Below are 14410 nucleotides of genomic sequence, written 5' to 3' on the forward strand. Positions count from 1 at the left end.
AAATGAATGATTTGTATGATATATGAACTATATCTTAATAAAGCTATTTGAAAAAATCTAGTATGCTCCATTTGTCTCCACTTTTATCTCTACTACATTAACATAAAGAAGTTTAGCATAAACTTTTTTATCAACTTTACCACAATAGGAGCTTAGAACATGGCAATGGTTAATAGTCACCTTTAGTAGAGAGATTACAAGGCTATTATATAGGGCAAGAAGTCGTTATGTGATCTGTAGTAAACACTGAAGTAAATTCCTTTATAAATATTGGTCATTTTTCTGGAAACATATCGTCTAACTGTTGTTAAGTACATATTATATATTATTACATGTATGTTTTGAAAAGTTCTTCATGAAGATCTAGTTAATGTGTAAGCAACCAAAGATGGCACAGATCAATGCTAGCTTGTTGAGGTCTATCATTTTAGGAAATAATTGTGTTCTAATATTCTTTGTACAGTTTTAAGGGTGAATGCTGCTCTCCCTTCCTCTTTTACAGAGCAAACTTACCTTAGCAAACTAGATTAAGATCAACAAGATGATAAAATAAAATTATATCCTGAACACTTATAAATGTTGCACACAATCTCTTTTTTAAAGCTGTGGGTAGTTTTACACAGATCAGATTTATTTCTGAAAAACATAAGGAAACTTATAAGAGCAAGTCACCTTTCATTTAATGTTCCTATGCGTGTGAACACAAAACCATCAGGAAGGGCTAAGGAATATTGTTTTAACTTCACAGCGTTTTCAACCATGTGTTCTTCGTCGTGGATTGAAGTGGGAGGGGAGCTACTCGCTCCTCAGAGATCTCTTTTACAGTAGCAAAACTGATTCTAAGAGATATACACAAAACTTAAGATATCATACACAAAACTTACTGAATTATTGTAGGGGTAAAATGCTAATCAATTTATTATTTCCGGGGGTCGGGAGGGAGTGGTGCAGAAATCGTGCAGTTTGGAACTGAACTCCTTTTGGATATTTCAGATCCATTTGTCGCTAGGATGCCTGGGAGATACAGCAAAAGTTTCTTATGGTAATAAAGGGACCTTAAGGAGCGGATATCAGCAGGAAACAAAGGAACAAAAAAGTGACTGAGGGTCTTAAGAGCAGAAAAATAGGAGGCAACAGTCGCCTGTGCACAAAGGAAAACTGAAGAGTGCCAAGGCTGTAAAGTGACCATTTCAAAGAAGGCGGTAGGACAGGGAGGAGGTTGGTATGGGACAAGTATTAGATGCGGCCATAAAGATGCACAGGCACGCTCCACGTGTCATCCGGGAAGTTAGCCTCCCTCCTCCAAAGGCCCAGGTGGCGCCCCTGCGCTGCCTTAACGCCAGCGCCCTACCTGGCCGACCTTTCCCGGCGGCCAGGAGCATCAATGCCAGCGTCAGCACCCGGACTCCGTCAAGCATCGCTACTGCCGCAGGTAGGACGAAGGCGTCGCTGATCCCTGGCCAAGGGTGCGGGCAGGAGGGTGCCACAGCAGCCTCTCTGCCCTCCTATCACAGAACTCAGTCCGTTCCTGCTCGCCTTTCAGGGTTGCCGCGCGTCCTTGCTGTGGGGCGCGCTGGTCTTTTCCAGGGATAACCGAGCGAGCCTGGTGGCTCCTCCCTCCCAAACCCCGCCCACCCGCCGGAAAGCCACGCCCAACTGTCCCCGAGACCGCTGTGCACCCTGCGTGTCCTGGCTGTGGCTTCACCACCCTGGTTGTCAACAGCAGTCGCACATTCTCGGGGAAGCCTCCCAGGATGTAAGGGCATCCCGCGTCTCGCTGTTCTAACAAATGCTTTAGGAAAACTTGGTATTCCTAGAAACTGTTCTGATGGACCTCCAATAAAAGAAGGCTTGCAAGGTTCTATTGGCAGGGAGAGGGCCCCTGATCATACCTGCAGATGGACTCTTCACCTGGTAATCGGGGTTGCTGGTTTGCCTCCACAGGTGCCTCTCAGAAGTTGCACCTGCCACTTTCGGCCTCAGTGTGAACGATGGAAGGAGGAAGTAGAGATTACTGCTGCGACAGTAGTAGCTCTTTTCCTCTATCTATATGGCAGGTTTTTCAGAAGTGAACTGGAGGGCGTTTAGACATTTTCCAAATACGTGGGCACAGTCATCATGTATTTGCTGATGATTCCCAGAGCTCTCTCAGTTGTCCAGTGGTGACCCAGTGACTCAGGAGTTTTCAACACATGGTTACATGACTCCCAGGGTTGCCCTGGGGATGGTTTCCAATCCACAGTTGTCTTCAGATGTGTGGTTGCCTCTGCAGAGGGAAGGGGCCTTTTCTTCTTCTTCTTCTTAACCGATTCTTCATCTTTTTACATCTTTAAACGAAACCTCACTCTTCTAGTTTTTCTCTGGTATTCTTAGTTCTTGAGTCCTTTTATCCATCACCTGAGACTTCACCCTTAGAGCCTGTACCTGAGGGGAAAGAAGACACTGGTCAACAGATGGTAGTCCTGGAGTCCTGGTGAGCATCAGGGTTCAGGCCACAGTTCCATTTATAGATTTGGATGATTAAAGCATGGACTATGTATGGTGATAAAGGCAGCAGGTGCCCAAATGTATAAAAAAAGTTCTTTTAAAAATTGTTTATAGTTTGTTTGAAATAAGTTACCATTTAAAAGTTTAAAAACTGTTTCCAAACGTATGAGTATTAGTCCATCTTGGAAAAAATTTCTTTGTGCTGTGCAAAACTTGTGTTTAGCCCCCTTTTAGATGCAGAAAAGGTGTCCAATCTTCCAGGAAAAAACTGAAACATAAGTTTTTGGTGGGTGTGGAAGATGAGTTTCATCTTAAAGCCTAATCGTGGAAGAACAATTTAATGTGAGCAGGTTGAAAACCCAGAGATTTTTTAGCCTCCATCTTTTGTTTCAGCTTATCAAAGCCCTAATAAAACTGGGACAGAAAAATAAACATCGATTTTTCTCAGTCTATTTGTGAAATCACCAGAAATAAAGTAATGGTTATAATCAGGATTAAATAACATCAGGCTTTTTTGTAAATTTATTGTCCAGCAATATCTGTAGAAATGCAATCAACTTTTATACTTTCCTGGAGGACAACATCACTTGCCTAACTTCCAGCAAACACTGAGCATACAATGTAAAGTATAATATGTCTCATTTTCCCCTTCAGTTTTGGTTGATGAATACCAGTTTATGAGTTTACAATAGACTTGTAACAGAGAACAGATTTTCCTCCATGTAAGTGAGTTAAGATGGAAAAAAAACCTGAAAACAACTTAATTGTTTTTCAGATCTCAGTAGTAAATTCATCTAAACTGGCTTGAGTCTGCAAGAATATACTGAATAAAAATTAGTTACAGGACTGTGGGAAAACCAAAAAGTAATAAAAATAATGTTTTAACATACATTATGTAGTGAGATTCATCAAAATTTGGTATAATGTTCAAATTTTTAAAACTTTTTAATTTTTGAAAAGCAGGATAAAGAATGGAGGCATGGTACTCTAATTATAAATACCAGTGGTACGTGTAAAATGTAGTAAATACCACTGAGAGAGAAATAATACGGAATGTCTGTGTGGAAGATAAAATGGAGCCAAGTACAGTATAACTTGAGTGAAAGGAAACACTAATCAGGAGAAAATTTCAAAGGATAATTTCCTTGAAAAAGGAAATAACTCAGCTCTTCTCAGGTTCATTTGCAAAATTATGCTGAACTTATATGAGTAAATCCCCCAAATTCAGGGGATAGAAAGACACAGTGATTAAGTGCACAAATCCTGAGGTTAGGGCACCTGGGTTCTAATCCTAGATTTGCTACCTATTTACTGACTGTGTCACCTTGGATGGCATTCTGAACTTCTTTTTTTTGTGCCATGGGAATGATGGTAATAATACCTACCCCGTAGAGTTTAAGAAACAATAGTGTATGGGATTTCCCTGGTGGTCCAGTGGTAAAGAATCCACCTTACAATGCAGGGGACACGGTTCGATCCCTGGTCAGGGAACTAATATCCCACATGCTGCGGGGCAACTAAGCCTGCTCGCCACAACTACTGAGCTTGAGTGCCTCAACTACAGAGCCTGCGTGCCGCAAATTACAGAGCCCATGTGCCCTGGAGCCCAGGTGCCACAACTAGAGAGAAGCCCACCTGCCGCAACGAAAGATCCCGCACGCCTCAACAAAGATCCCGCGTGCCACAGCAGGACCCGATGCAGCAAAAAATAGATAAAATAAATAAATAAATAATAAGTAAAATAAAAAAAAAAGAAATGGATTCATAAGACTGGCTGTTTTAAAAAAAGGAAACAATAGTGTATGTATGTGTGGGGTGGGGGTGGTGTGGAGGAGGAGGGGTCTGGAGAGAGAGCATTTAGGTAGTGTCTGGCATAGGGTAGCTACCATGAGTATACATAATAGTTTACAGATAATAAAACCAAGGTGCAATACCACATAACTATACTTGTCCTTTTGTTATAGAACGGTTCATCATTTCTCAGTGTTATCCTCTTACAGTGCTCAGGATAATTTGGAGTAACCTTACTGAGAAACTCACGTTTATATAATATATGAATTCCTTGGCCCATGTATATTTTACTAAATGAGAGAGTCTGGGTCTCACCTGGATATATCTTTTTTTTTTTTTTTTTTAGGCAGGGGGAGAGGAGGTTTGATAGAAATGGCATTGGGGAAGAGAACAGTGTCATCAAATCAATTCTTGAGCTTCACAAATTAATGTTTTGGCTTTGGCACTGAGTTTACATTCAGGAGGCCATTGCTCCCAGACAGAGACACTAAATGGGACAGACATTTTGCCCCCAACAGTAGTAAATTCCTTTTTCTTAATGAGGAGTCAGCTAGACACTTGATATATTAAAGAAAATTCACTGAAAGCATCCATTAACTGTGAATTTTATAATGTTTATTGTGGCATGTCTCTATGAAATAATGTAAGCTGAGAGAGGGGAGCTGCATGCTTGGCATGAATGCTTGTTTGAAGAATCAATCTTTTGGGGCTTACCTGGTGGTGCAGTGGATGGGAATCTGCCTGCCAATGAAGGGGACACGGGTTTGATCCCTAGTCCGGAAGGATCCCACATGCCACAGAGCAACTAAGCCTGTGCACCACAACTACTGAGCCTGCGCTCTAGAGCCCACGAACCACAACTACTGAGCCCATGTGCTGCAACTACTGAAGCCCACATGCCTAGACCCTGTGCTCCGCAACAAGAGAAGCCACTGCAAGGAGACGCCCACACAATGCAACAAAGAGTAGCCCCTGCTTGCCACAACTAGAGAAAGCCCGTGCAGAGCAAAGAAGACCCAACACAGCCAAAAATAAATAAAATTAAATCTTAAAAAAAAAAAAGAATCTTTCTACATCCATGTTTATAGAAGCATTATTCACAGCAGCTAAAACATGGATGAAACACAACTGTCCACTATGGATGAATGGTAAGCAAAGTGTGGTATGTAGATACAATGCAATATTATTCAGCTTTAAAAAGGAAATTCTGATACAAGCTACAAACATGGATGAAGCTTGAAGATATGTGAAAGAAACCAATCAGAAAAGGACAGATACTGTATGATTCCACTTATATGAGGTACCTATAGTAGTCAAGTTCACAGAGACAGAAAGTAGAATGGTGGATGCCAGGGACTGGGGGAAGAGGACAATGGGGAGTTATTGTTGAATGAGAACAGAGTTTCAGTTTGGGAAGATGAAAAAGTTCTGGAGGTGGATGGTGGTGATGGTTGCAGACCAATGTGAATATACTTATTGTGACTGAACTGTACACTTAAAATGGTTAAAATGGTAAATTTATGTTATGTATACTTTGTCAAAATAGAAAAAAATAAAAAGAATGAGCCAAAGCAATCTTGAGAAAAAAGAACAAAGCTGGAGTTATCATGCCTCTTTGACCTTAGACTATACTACAAAGGTACAGTCATCAAAACACCATGGTACTGGCACAAAAACAGACACAAAGATCAATGAAACAGAATAGAGGGTACATGTAAAAGAATGAAATTAGTACATTTTCTCACACCATATACAAAAATAAATTCAAAGTGGATTAGAGACCTAAATGTAAGACCTGTAACCATAAAACTCCTAGAAGAGAACATAGGCAGAACACTCTTTAACATAAATCATAGTAATATTTTTTTGGATCTGTCTCCTAAGGCAAAATAAACAAAGGCAAAATAAACAAATGGGACCTACTTAAACTTAAAAGCTTTTGCACAGCAAAGGAAACCATTGGCAAAACGAAAAGGCAACCTACTGAATGGGAGAAAATATTTGCAAATGATATGATGGATAAGGGGTTAATATCCAAAATATATAAACAGCTCGTATAACTCAATATCAAAAGACCAAATAATCCGATTAAAATTTTTCCAGAGACAATATACAGGTGGCCAAAAGACACATGAAAAGATGCTCAACATCACTAATCATCAGAGAAATGCAAATCAAACCCATAATGAGATATCACCTCACGCATGTCAGAATGTCTATCATCAAAAAGTCTGCAAATAACAAGTGTTGCTAAGGATATGAAGAAAAGGGAATCCTGTTGGTGGGAATGTAAATTGGTGCAGTCACTATGGAAAACAGTATGGAGGTTCCTCAAAAAACTAAAAATAGAGCAACAATATGAGCCAGCAATTCCACTCCTGGGTATACATCTGAAGAAAACAAAAACACTACTTTGAAAAGGTACATTCACCGCAATGTTCACAGCAGCATTATTTACAATTGCCAAGATATGGAAGCGACCTAAGTGTCCATCAACAGATAAATGGATAAAGAAGATGTGGTGCATGTATATATATATAATTATATATATAATTGAATATTACTCAGCCAAAAAATAGAATGAAATTCTGCCATTTGCAACAACATGGGTGACCCAGAGGGTAATATGCTTAGTGAAATGTCATAAGTGAAATAAGTCTCATGAAATAAGTCATGAGAAAGACAAATACTGTATGTTATCACTTTTAAATGTATGTGGAATTTAAAAAATAAAACATACTGTGTGTTATCACTGTTAAATATATGTGGAATCAAAAAAAATAAATGAATATAGCAGAACAGAAACAGACTCAGATAAAGAGAACAAACTAGTGGTTACCAGTGGGGAGAAGGAAGGGGAGAGGGACAAAACAGGAACAGGGGATTAAGAGGTACAAACTACTATGTATAAAATAAATAAGCAACAAATATATATTGTTCAGCACAGGGAAATATAGCCATTATTTTATAATAACTTTAAATGGAGTATAATCTATACAAATACTGAATCACTTGGTGCATAGCTGAAACTAATATTGTACATCAACTATTCTTACATTTGAAAAGTAAAATAAAATCAGATAAAATAAAAAGAATGTATCTTTCACTCATCGGCTAGAAAGAAAGCCCTTTATTTCAACATATCTCAATGTCATTGGCCCTAAGGAGGTTTCTTGAAAATGTTCAGCAGAGTAGAAATGGTTCAACCCCTGACTGAGCTTACTTTTGACATAAATTCATATAGTGGTGACAACCTGATTACATATCAATCAACCATGCAAAATCACATAGATTGCAACACGGTGACCATGTTTTACTGCCTAAGCAGTTTTTCTATCTTGTAGATCAGTATATTTTACAGAAGACTGAGAAATTACTACTTTTCAAAGATTTCGTTTTTGTTATTTTTGTACAATAAAAACAACTTTTTAAATTATTTTTCTTCCAGTTTTATTGAAATATAGTTGACATACAGCACTGAATAAGTTTAAGGTATATGGCATAGTGATGTGATTTACATACATCATGATATGATTATCATAATAAGTTTAGTGAACGTGCCTCATCTCACATAGATACAAAATAAAAGAAAAAAAATTTTTTTCCTTGTTTTGAGAACTCTTAGGATTTACTCTCTTAGTAACTTCCATACATAACATATAGCAGTGTTAATTATATTTATCATGTTGTACATTACATCCCTAGTACTTAGTACTTACGTATTCTATAACTGAAAATTTGGGGGTTTTTTGTTTTATTTTATTTTATTAGTTTTGGCCATGCGGCATGTGGGATCTTCATTCCCCGACCAGAGATCGAACCCGTGCCCCCTGTATTGGGAGCATGGAGTCTTAACCACTGGACCGCCAGGAAAGTTCCTGGAAGTTTGTATTTTTGACTACCTTCATCCAATTCCTAATCCCCCCACCCCCACCTCCAGTAACCACAAATCTAATCTCTTTTTCTAAGAGTCTGTGTGTTTGTTTGAAGTATAATTGACCTACAATACTATGCTAGTTTCTGGTGCATGAAGATAAAAGCAACTTTTAAAAATCATAATTTTCATACAAAAATGAACTTGTTTCAACTTACTATCTTTCACAATGTGGTTTAAAAATAAGATTGGAATACTAAAATTCCTTTGAATGGAGTTGGAAAACGTGTATATTTTCCCTTTCAACAGCCATCCATATACGTAAGCAATAATGTTTGCATCTGAAGTATATATTATACAATACCTTTATAATTGAAATGTCTGGCTAGTGTCATGATTATACTTAAATGTTATTTAGGTTCTTCTGGAAGCCTTAAATAAAACGTTGTAGCTGGTGGTAAAGCTATGTGACATTTCTGTTTTTGTTTATATGATTTATGTTGTCATCCTTTTCTAAATCTCAAAGCATTTTGATCCTCAAAATTCTAACTTGTAATATATAATTAGTTAAATTCTTTAACTCTAGAAGTAATGCTTGGTAATATTGGAGCAGTAATTCCATTATTTATGAAATGGTTAGATTTACAAAACAATCTAATAGATGTCAGATATTTCATTTTTGTCCAACTGTCCCAAATACCCACTCTAGTCCAATTTGAAATAAGCCATATTTTTACAAGATGTAAAGTCACTTTAAAAAATAGCTTTATTGAGATGTAATTTACATAACAAAGAACTGACCTGTGTATAATTCAGTGAATACTAACATATTTACAGGTCTGTACAAACATTACAACAATCTAATTTTAGAACATTTCTGTCACTCTAAAGATAAACCTCATGCCAATTTATAGTCTTTCTCCATCTTCAATCTCAAGCAACAACTAATCTCCTTTCTGTCTCTACATATTTGTTTTTTTTGGATATTCCACATAAATGGATCATATATGTTCTTTTGTGACTGGTTTCTTTCACTTTTTGAGATTATCTGTATTGTAGCTTTATTAGTACCTTATTCCTTTTTTTACCCTTATTTATTTATTTTTTAAAGTATTATAAAATGCATTTGTTATTTAAATCACATGTAATTATAATGAAGATTATTTTAAAAGATTTATAAAAGCACTCATAATCTTACCAACTGGACACAATGGTGTTTGTTTTTCTTTCCAATCTTAATTCCTCCTTATGTATATTTTACTTTGCTGTTGGGTTCTATACTTTTCATCCAAACTCATTGTATAAATGCTTCTCCATATTAGCTGCTGTCTTTGCCTGCATTGTTGTTGTTGTTGTTTTTAATTTTTATTGGAGTATAGTTAATTTACAACGTTGTGTTAGTTTTAGGTGTACAGCAAAGTGAATCAGTTATACATACACATATATCCAATCTTTTTTAGGTTCTTTTCCCATACAGGCCATTACAGAGTACTGAGTGGAGTTCCCTGTGCAATTGTTTTAGAGGCTGCATCCCATTCCGGCTGAGGGAGATTTGTTATGGGCCAATGAACTGAACATGATTAGCAAGGGTGACTCAGGTCTGTTGTGGTCCTGTCACCCATTGGTGAATAGGTAAGGCTCTGGGGGAAGCTGAACCTGGCCCCTCCCGGCTTTGGGGGACTGTATCTGCCCTTGCTGCCCTACTGGGGATGAAGCCCTCAGGGTGCTTTATAAATGTTTGTAGCTGCCAGCAGGAAATACTCTTTCTTTAAGTGGGGAGGCAAGCCAAGTATTTTCCTCTTCTCTTCAACCTTGCAAGGAGCTGTTGGTTTCTTAAATCAGTTAAGCTAGGGCACAAAGGTTTAGATTTCTCATCTCTTACAAAGGTTTCCATTTCTTCCAGAAAGGGGATTTAATTTTACTGCTGTAGCAATTTTTCACCACAAGAATCTGCTTACTTCTTTTCCTGATACTGAAATGCCAGGTTTGGCACATTCTGGGCAGGTATAGGGCATCCCCCTCGAGCTACATTGCCTTCTGCTCTCCACCCATTTAAATCCCATTTCACATCATTCCATGCCCTCCTTGAAACTATCCTTGGCCTTTCACCCACATCCAGGTTTCTGACATCCTAAAACATTTCCTATTTGTTTATAAGTCACATTCTCCTAGAGGGCAGCATGATGTCATAAACAGAACCTTGACTGCAAAGCAAGATACTTCAAATCTTGTCCCATTGCTAACCCTCTGTGTGACCTCGGCTAAGTCTTTGCACCCCTTGGGCTTTAGCTGCTCCAATCCTTATTCCTTTTTATTGGCAATATTCTGTTGTATGGATATACTATATTTTGTTTATACATTCTTCAGTTGATGGACATTTTGGGTTGTTTCCACTTTTTGGTCATTGTGAATAATGCTGCTATTAACATTTGAGTGTAAGTCTTTGGGTGTACACGTATGCTCGTTATTTTGGATAGAGTTCTAGGAATGGAGTTGCTGGGTCATATTATAAGCCTGTGTTTCATTTTTAAAGAAATTTCCATATTGTTTTCTAAACAAACTTGCTTTAGGAGGGAAAGTAAATTTGTATATCATGTGTGTTCTTGGCTTGTGTTTATTTTTCTCTGAAATAAAAATCTCTCAGAAATATTTTGATCAAAAATTAGGTCTCTTGTTTTTTCCATGACTGAATTTTGAAATTTTATTGGCAAAATTGTTATAATACTTTAAGCCATGATTTTTAAAAAATGAATTGCCTCAAAAATGTCAATGCATTTCATTTGATATTAGGTGAAGTAAAGTAAAACCTCTTGAAGATTTGTTTGTATAAAATTGGGATGACAAATTTTGAAGTCAATCTGTAGAAGATTCTCAAACTTTTATGAATACTGCACATGAAAATTACTGTCAACATTTTTGAAATTTTCAGCAGCTTTTCTTCATGAATGATTCATCTATTAGCAGCCCTTTCAGACCTCAAATAATGCTTAGAACATTAAAAGAAAAACCAAAGGCTTTAGTGTACTTACTTAAACTCTTGGATTTCCTGATACTTTAGGTATCAGCAAATTAAATTTTGTGCACACATGTGAATTTCGTGATATGAAAAAAAGAATAAACATTACTGGATTAGACCAACTTTGATTTAAAATTGGAATCTGATTTTAAAAGCTGTATGTCTTTGGGCAAGTTATTTAATAGTTCAGATAATTAATTTCTTGATTTATAAAGTGAGGCTCAATAACTCAATGACTATCTAAATAGAGAGAGGTCCAAGAATCTCTAACTGATGGCCACATTCATCCCTGTGACTTCCTAATGTTTTGAATCTGTCGACTCTTTTACTTTGATATTCCTGTCTATACGAATAATGAGCAATAACTAGGAACGACTAATGAACACTGTCCTTGTTTTAATTGCACTGTGTATTAGCTATGTTTTCTTTGCCTAGATTAAAGGAGTTGGGGGCTGGAGGGTCTTCCGTCAAAAGAGATCTAATTTACAGTAGCAAAAGGAATTGGAACAGAATCAGTGTCTGATTATCCTTTTTGCTAATTAGAATTTCCTTGCCGCTAGAATGCCTGGCAGGCTCTAGAAGTTACATACAGATTAGTGAGGGAATTTTAAGGAGCAGGACATCAGCAGCAAAAATACAAGACCTCCCTCTCCTCGGGGAGAAGACAACTGCCAGTACGCAAAGGAAAACTAAAACCACTGGAAGAAAAGTGACCACTGCAAAGGCAGGGTGGCCTTCGGTCAGGGTCACTCACAAGCTCCAGCTGTACATTAAGATGCTCAGCTGCACTCCGCTTACCTTCTGACAGATAGAGCCTCCCACCTCCACACCCAGCGGCATCCCCCTACCTCTCTGACCTTCCTCGTGGCTAGGAGCACCAGCCGGTGCCCTGGCTCCAAAGACCTCAGGGAGCCCAAGCCGCGGGGACGGGAAGGATGGGGCCGTCACGGGCTTCCCTGTCTGTTCCTGCTACAAGTTAAGTTTGGCCACGGGTCTTCGCTCATGTCTCAGCCAGCCCTCTTCTTGAACAGTGATGTCAGCCTGTGCGCTGCCCCTCCTGTCTGCGACCCCGACCGGCGGGTCCGAAAGCTGCGCCGTCGCGCCCGCTCCCTCTCGCGGCGTTTCCAGTTCCCGCATCCCGCCGGCCGCTTGCACCTAGCGCCAGCGCTCACCGGTAGAGTGGCTCCGCGCCCTTCTCTTAGTGTAATTGTTTTGGGGGAAGACTTGGTAGTTTTAGAAACTTCAGAGATGTACTTTCAGTAGAGGAAGCCAGGTATGGTTCAGTTGGCAGGAGCACCGTCCCTGATTATCCCTGCAGACAGATTCTTCAACCTCTATTGGTTCCTGTTGGATTGTCCACGAAGAGGGTGCTTCTCAGAAGATGCTCCTGACGCCTTACGTCTCAGTGAGGAAAGGTAGGAGGGAGTAGACGGTTAGTGTAGCAGCAACATTCCTCTTTCCCTGCAGCTTTCACAACATTTCGGAAATGAAAAGAGCAGCCTGAGACACTTTTCAAACACGTGGCACCAGTAACCACTGTATGATGACGTTTCCAGAGTTCCCTCAACAGAATCTCTCTCCTGACTCCATGCCCGTAAAACCAAATGCCGATTGAATAGCTAGCCCGTGGTCTCCACATCCCAGGATGTCAACTCTGCGTATCTGCACCATCCACACCCTTACTTTTCAAAATTCTTCTCCATGATTTTCTGTCTCAGGAATAATTCCCTCATTTCCTCTCAGCTGAAAGCCTGCAGGTCATCCTCACTTCCCTCCACTGCACCTCCCACAGCTAGGCAGTCCCCCAGACCTGTCTGCTCCTTTAACTTCCCTCAATTCCATTCATTTTCTTCCTTCCCTCCTGACACTACATGGGCAGATAGCCATCACTTCTCACCTAGTTTATGGACAATAACTTTTTTTTGTTTTCATTTTTGCCCACATGTCTATGTAAATCTATCAATTCATCCCCATCCTTTGCATGAGGCCCCATGTTCAAAAGATAAGCTACAAGAGTCTTCGGAGTGGCCCCCCTCCATCCTCACTTAGCCTCTTCTTCCACAAGAATGCACACCTCCACTCTCACACAACAGCCCACAATTCTCTGATGTGACCAGGCTCTTATTCATTTCTTTCATATGATAGATCCCTGGCCTGAAGGCTTTCTGTTCCTTATCTTTTACCTGACTATCACCTACTCAGGCTTGGCTTTCAGCTGAGATATCACTTTTTCCAGTGTTTTCTTGACAAACCGAGGATTCCTATAGCTCCATGTACTTAACATTCTCACAGCTCTTTTTTTTTTTTTGTAACTATTTTTTTTAATTGGTGTATAGTTAATTTATAATGTGTTAGTTTCAGGTGTACAATAAAGTGATTCATATATATATATATACACACACATATATATGTATGTTTTCTTTTTCAGATTCTTTTACATTCTAGGTTATTAGAAGATATTGAATATAGTTCCCTGTGCCGTACAGTAGGTCCTTTATCTACTTTACATGTAGTAGTGTGTACATGTTAATCCCAAACTCCTAATTTATCTCCCCACTCCCCGCTATCCCCTTTGGTAACCGTAAGTTTGTTTTCTATGTTTGTGAGTCTATTTCTGTTTTGTAAATAAGTTCATTTGTATCACTTTTTTAGATTCCACATATAAGTGATATCATATGGTATTAGTCTTTCTCTGTCTGACTTAATATGGTAATCTCTAGGTCCATCCATGTTGCTGCAAATGACATTATTTCATTCTTTTTTATGTCTGAGTAATATTCCATTGTGTATATATATATATACACCACATCTTCTTTATCCTTTCAACTGTTGATGGACATTTACCCATCATATGGAAGTTCCCCACTTCCCTAACTGCCTACCTCACCAAATTGTGAGGTCCTTGAAGGTAAAGTTTGTCTGGATCAACATGGTTGCAGAAGATGGCTCAGTAACAGACACTGTTGACACTCAAAAAGTACTTGCTTGATTAAACTGAATCCAGTAAAAGTATGAGTTATGCTGACGAGGAAAGCTAGGTCAAGGGTCTGAATGGATATAGTTATTCACTAGGTTCATGAGGGAGTTAGGCTCATTATTGGTCTCAGAAGACAGAGTAGCTTCTGCACCCCCAGCTGATAGACGTGGCTTTGATACATGAAGGTGCCAAAATAACCTACTTTTAAAAACTGCTTTGTCCTTTCATTTTCCCCCTCAAATATTTAAAAAACAAAAGATACAAC

General features: G+C 38.8%; 1 protein-coding gene across 1 annotated transcript in view; it reads right to left on the reverse strand.

Moving 5' to 3' along the window:
• VWDE (von Willebrand factor D and EGF domains) overlaps positions 1-1878 on the reverse strand; it is a 35240-nt gene extending 33362 nt beyond the window's left edge. The window contains 1 exon segment of the mRNA XM_089917090.1: positions 1352-1878. Coding sequence (XP_089773216.1) covers positions 1352-1418 — 67 coding nt within the window. The 5' untranslated portion in view covers positions 1419-1878.
• Positions 1879-14410: the final 12532 nt, after the last annotated feature.

Source organism: Delphinapterus leucas, chromosome 9 (assembly GCF_059928025.1).
Source record: "Delphinapterus leucas isolate spDelLeu-1000000601 "Yukka" chromosome 9, BTC_Dleu_Yukka2, whole genome shotgun sequence".
Classification (NCBI taxonomy): Eukaryota; Metazoa; Chordata; class Mammalia; order Artiodactyla; family Monodontidae; genus Delphinapterus; species Delphinapterus leucas.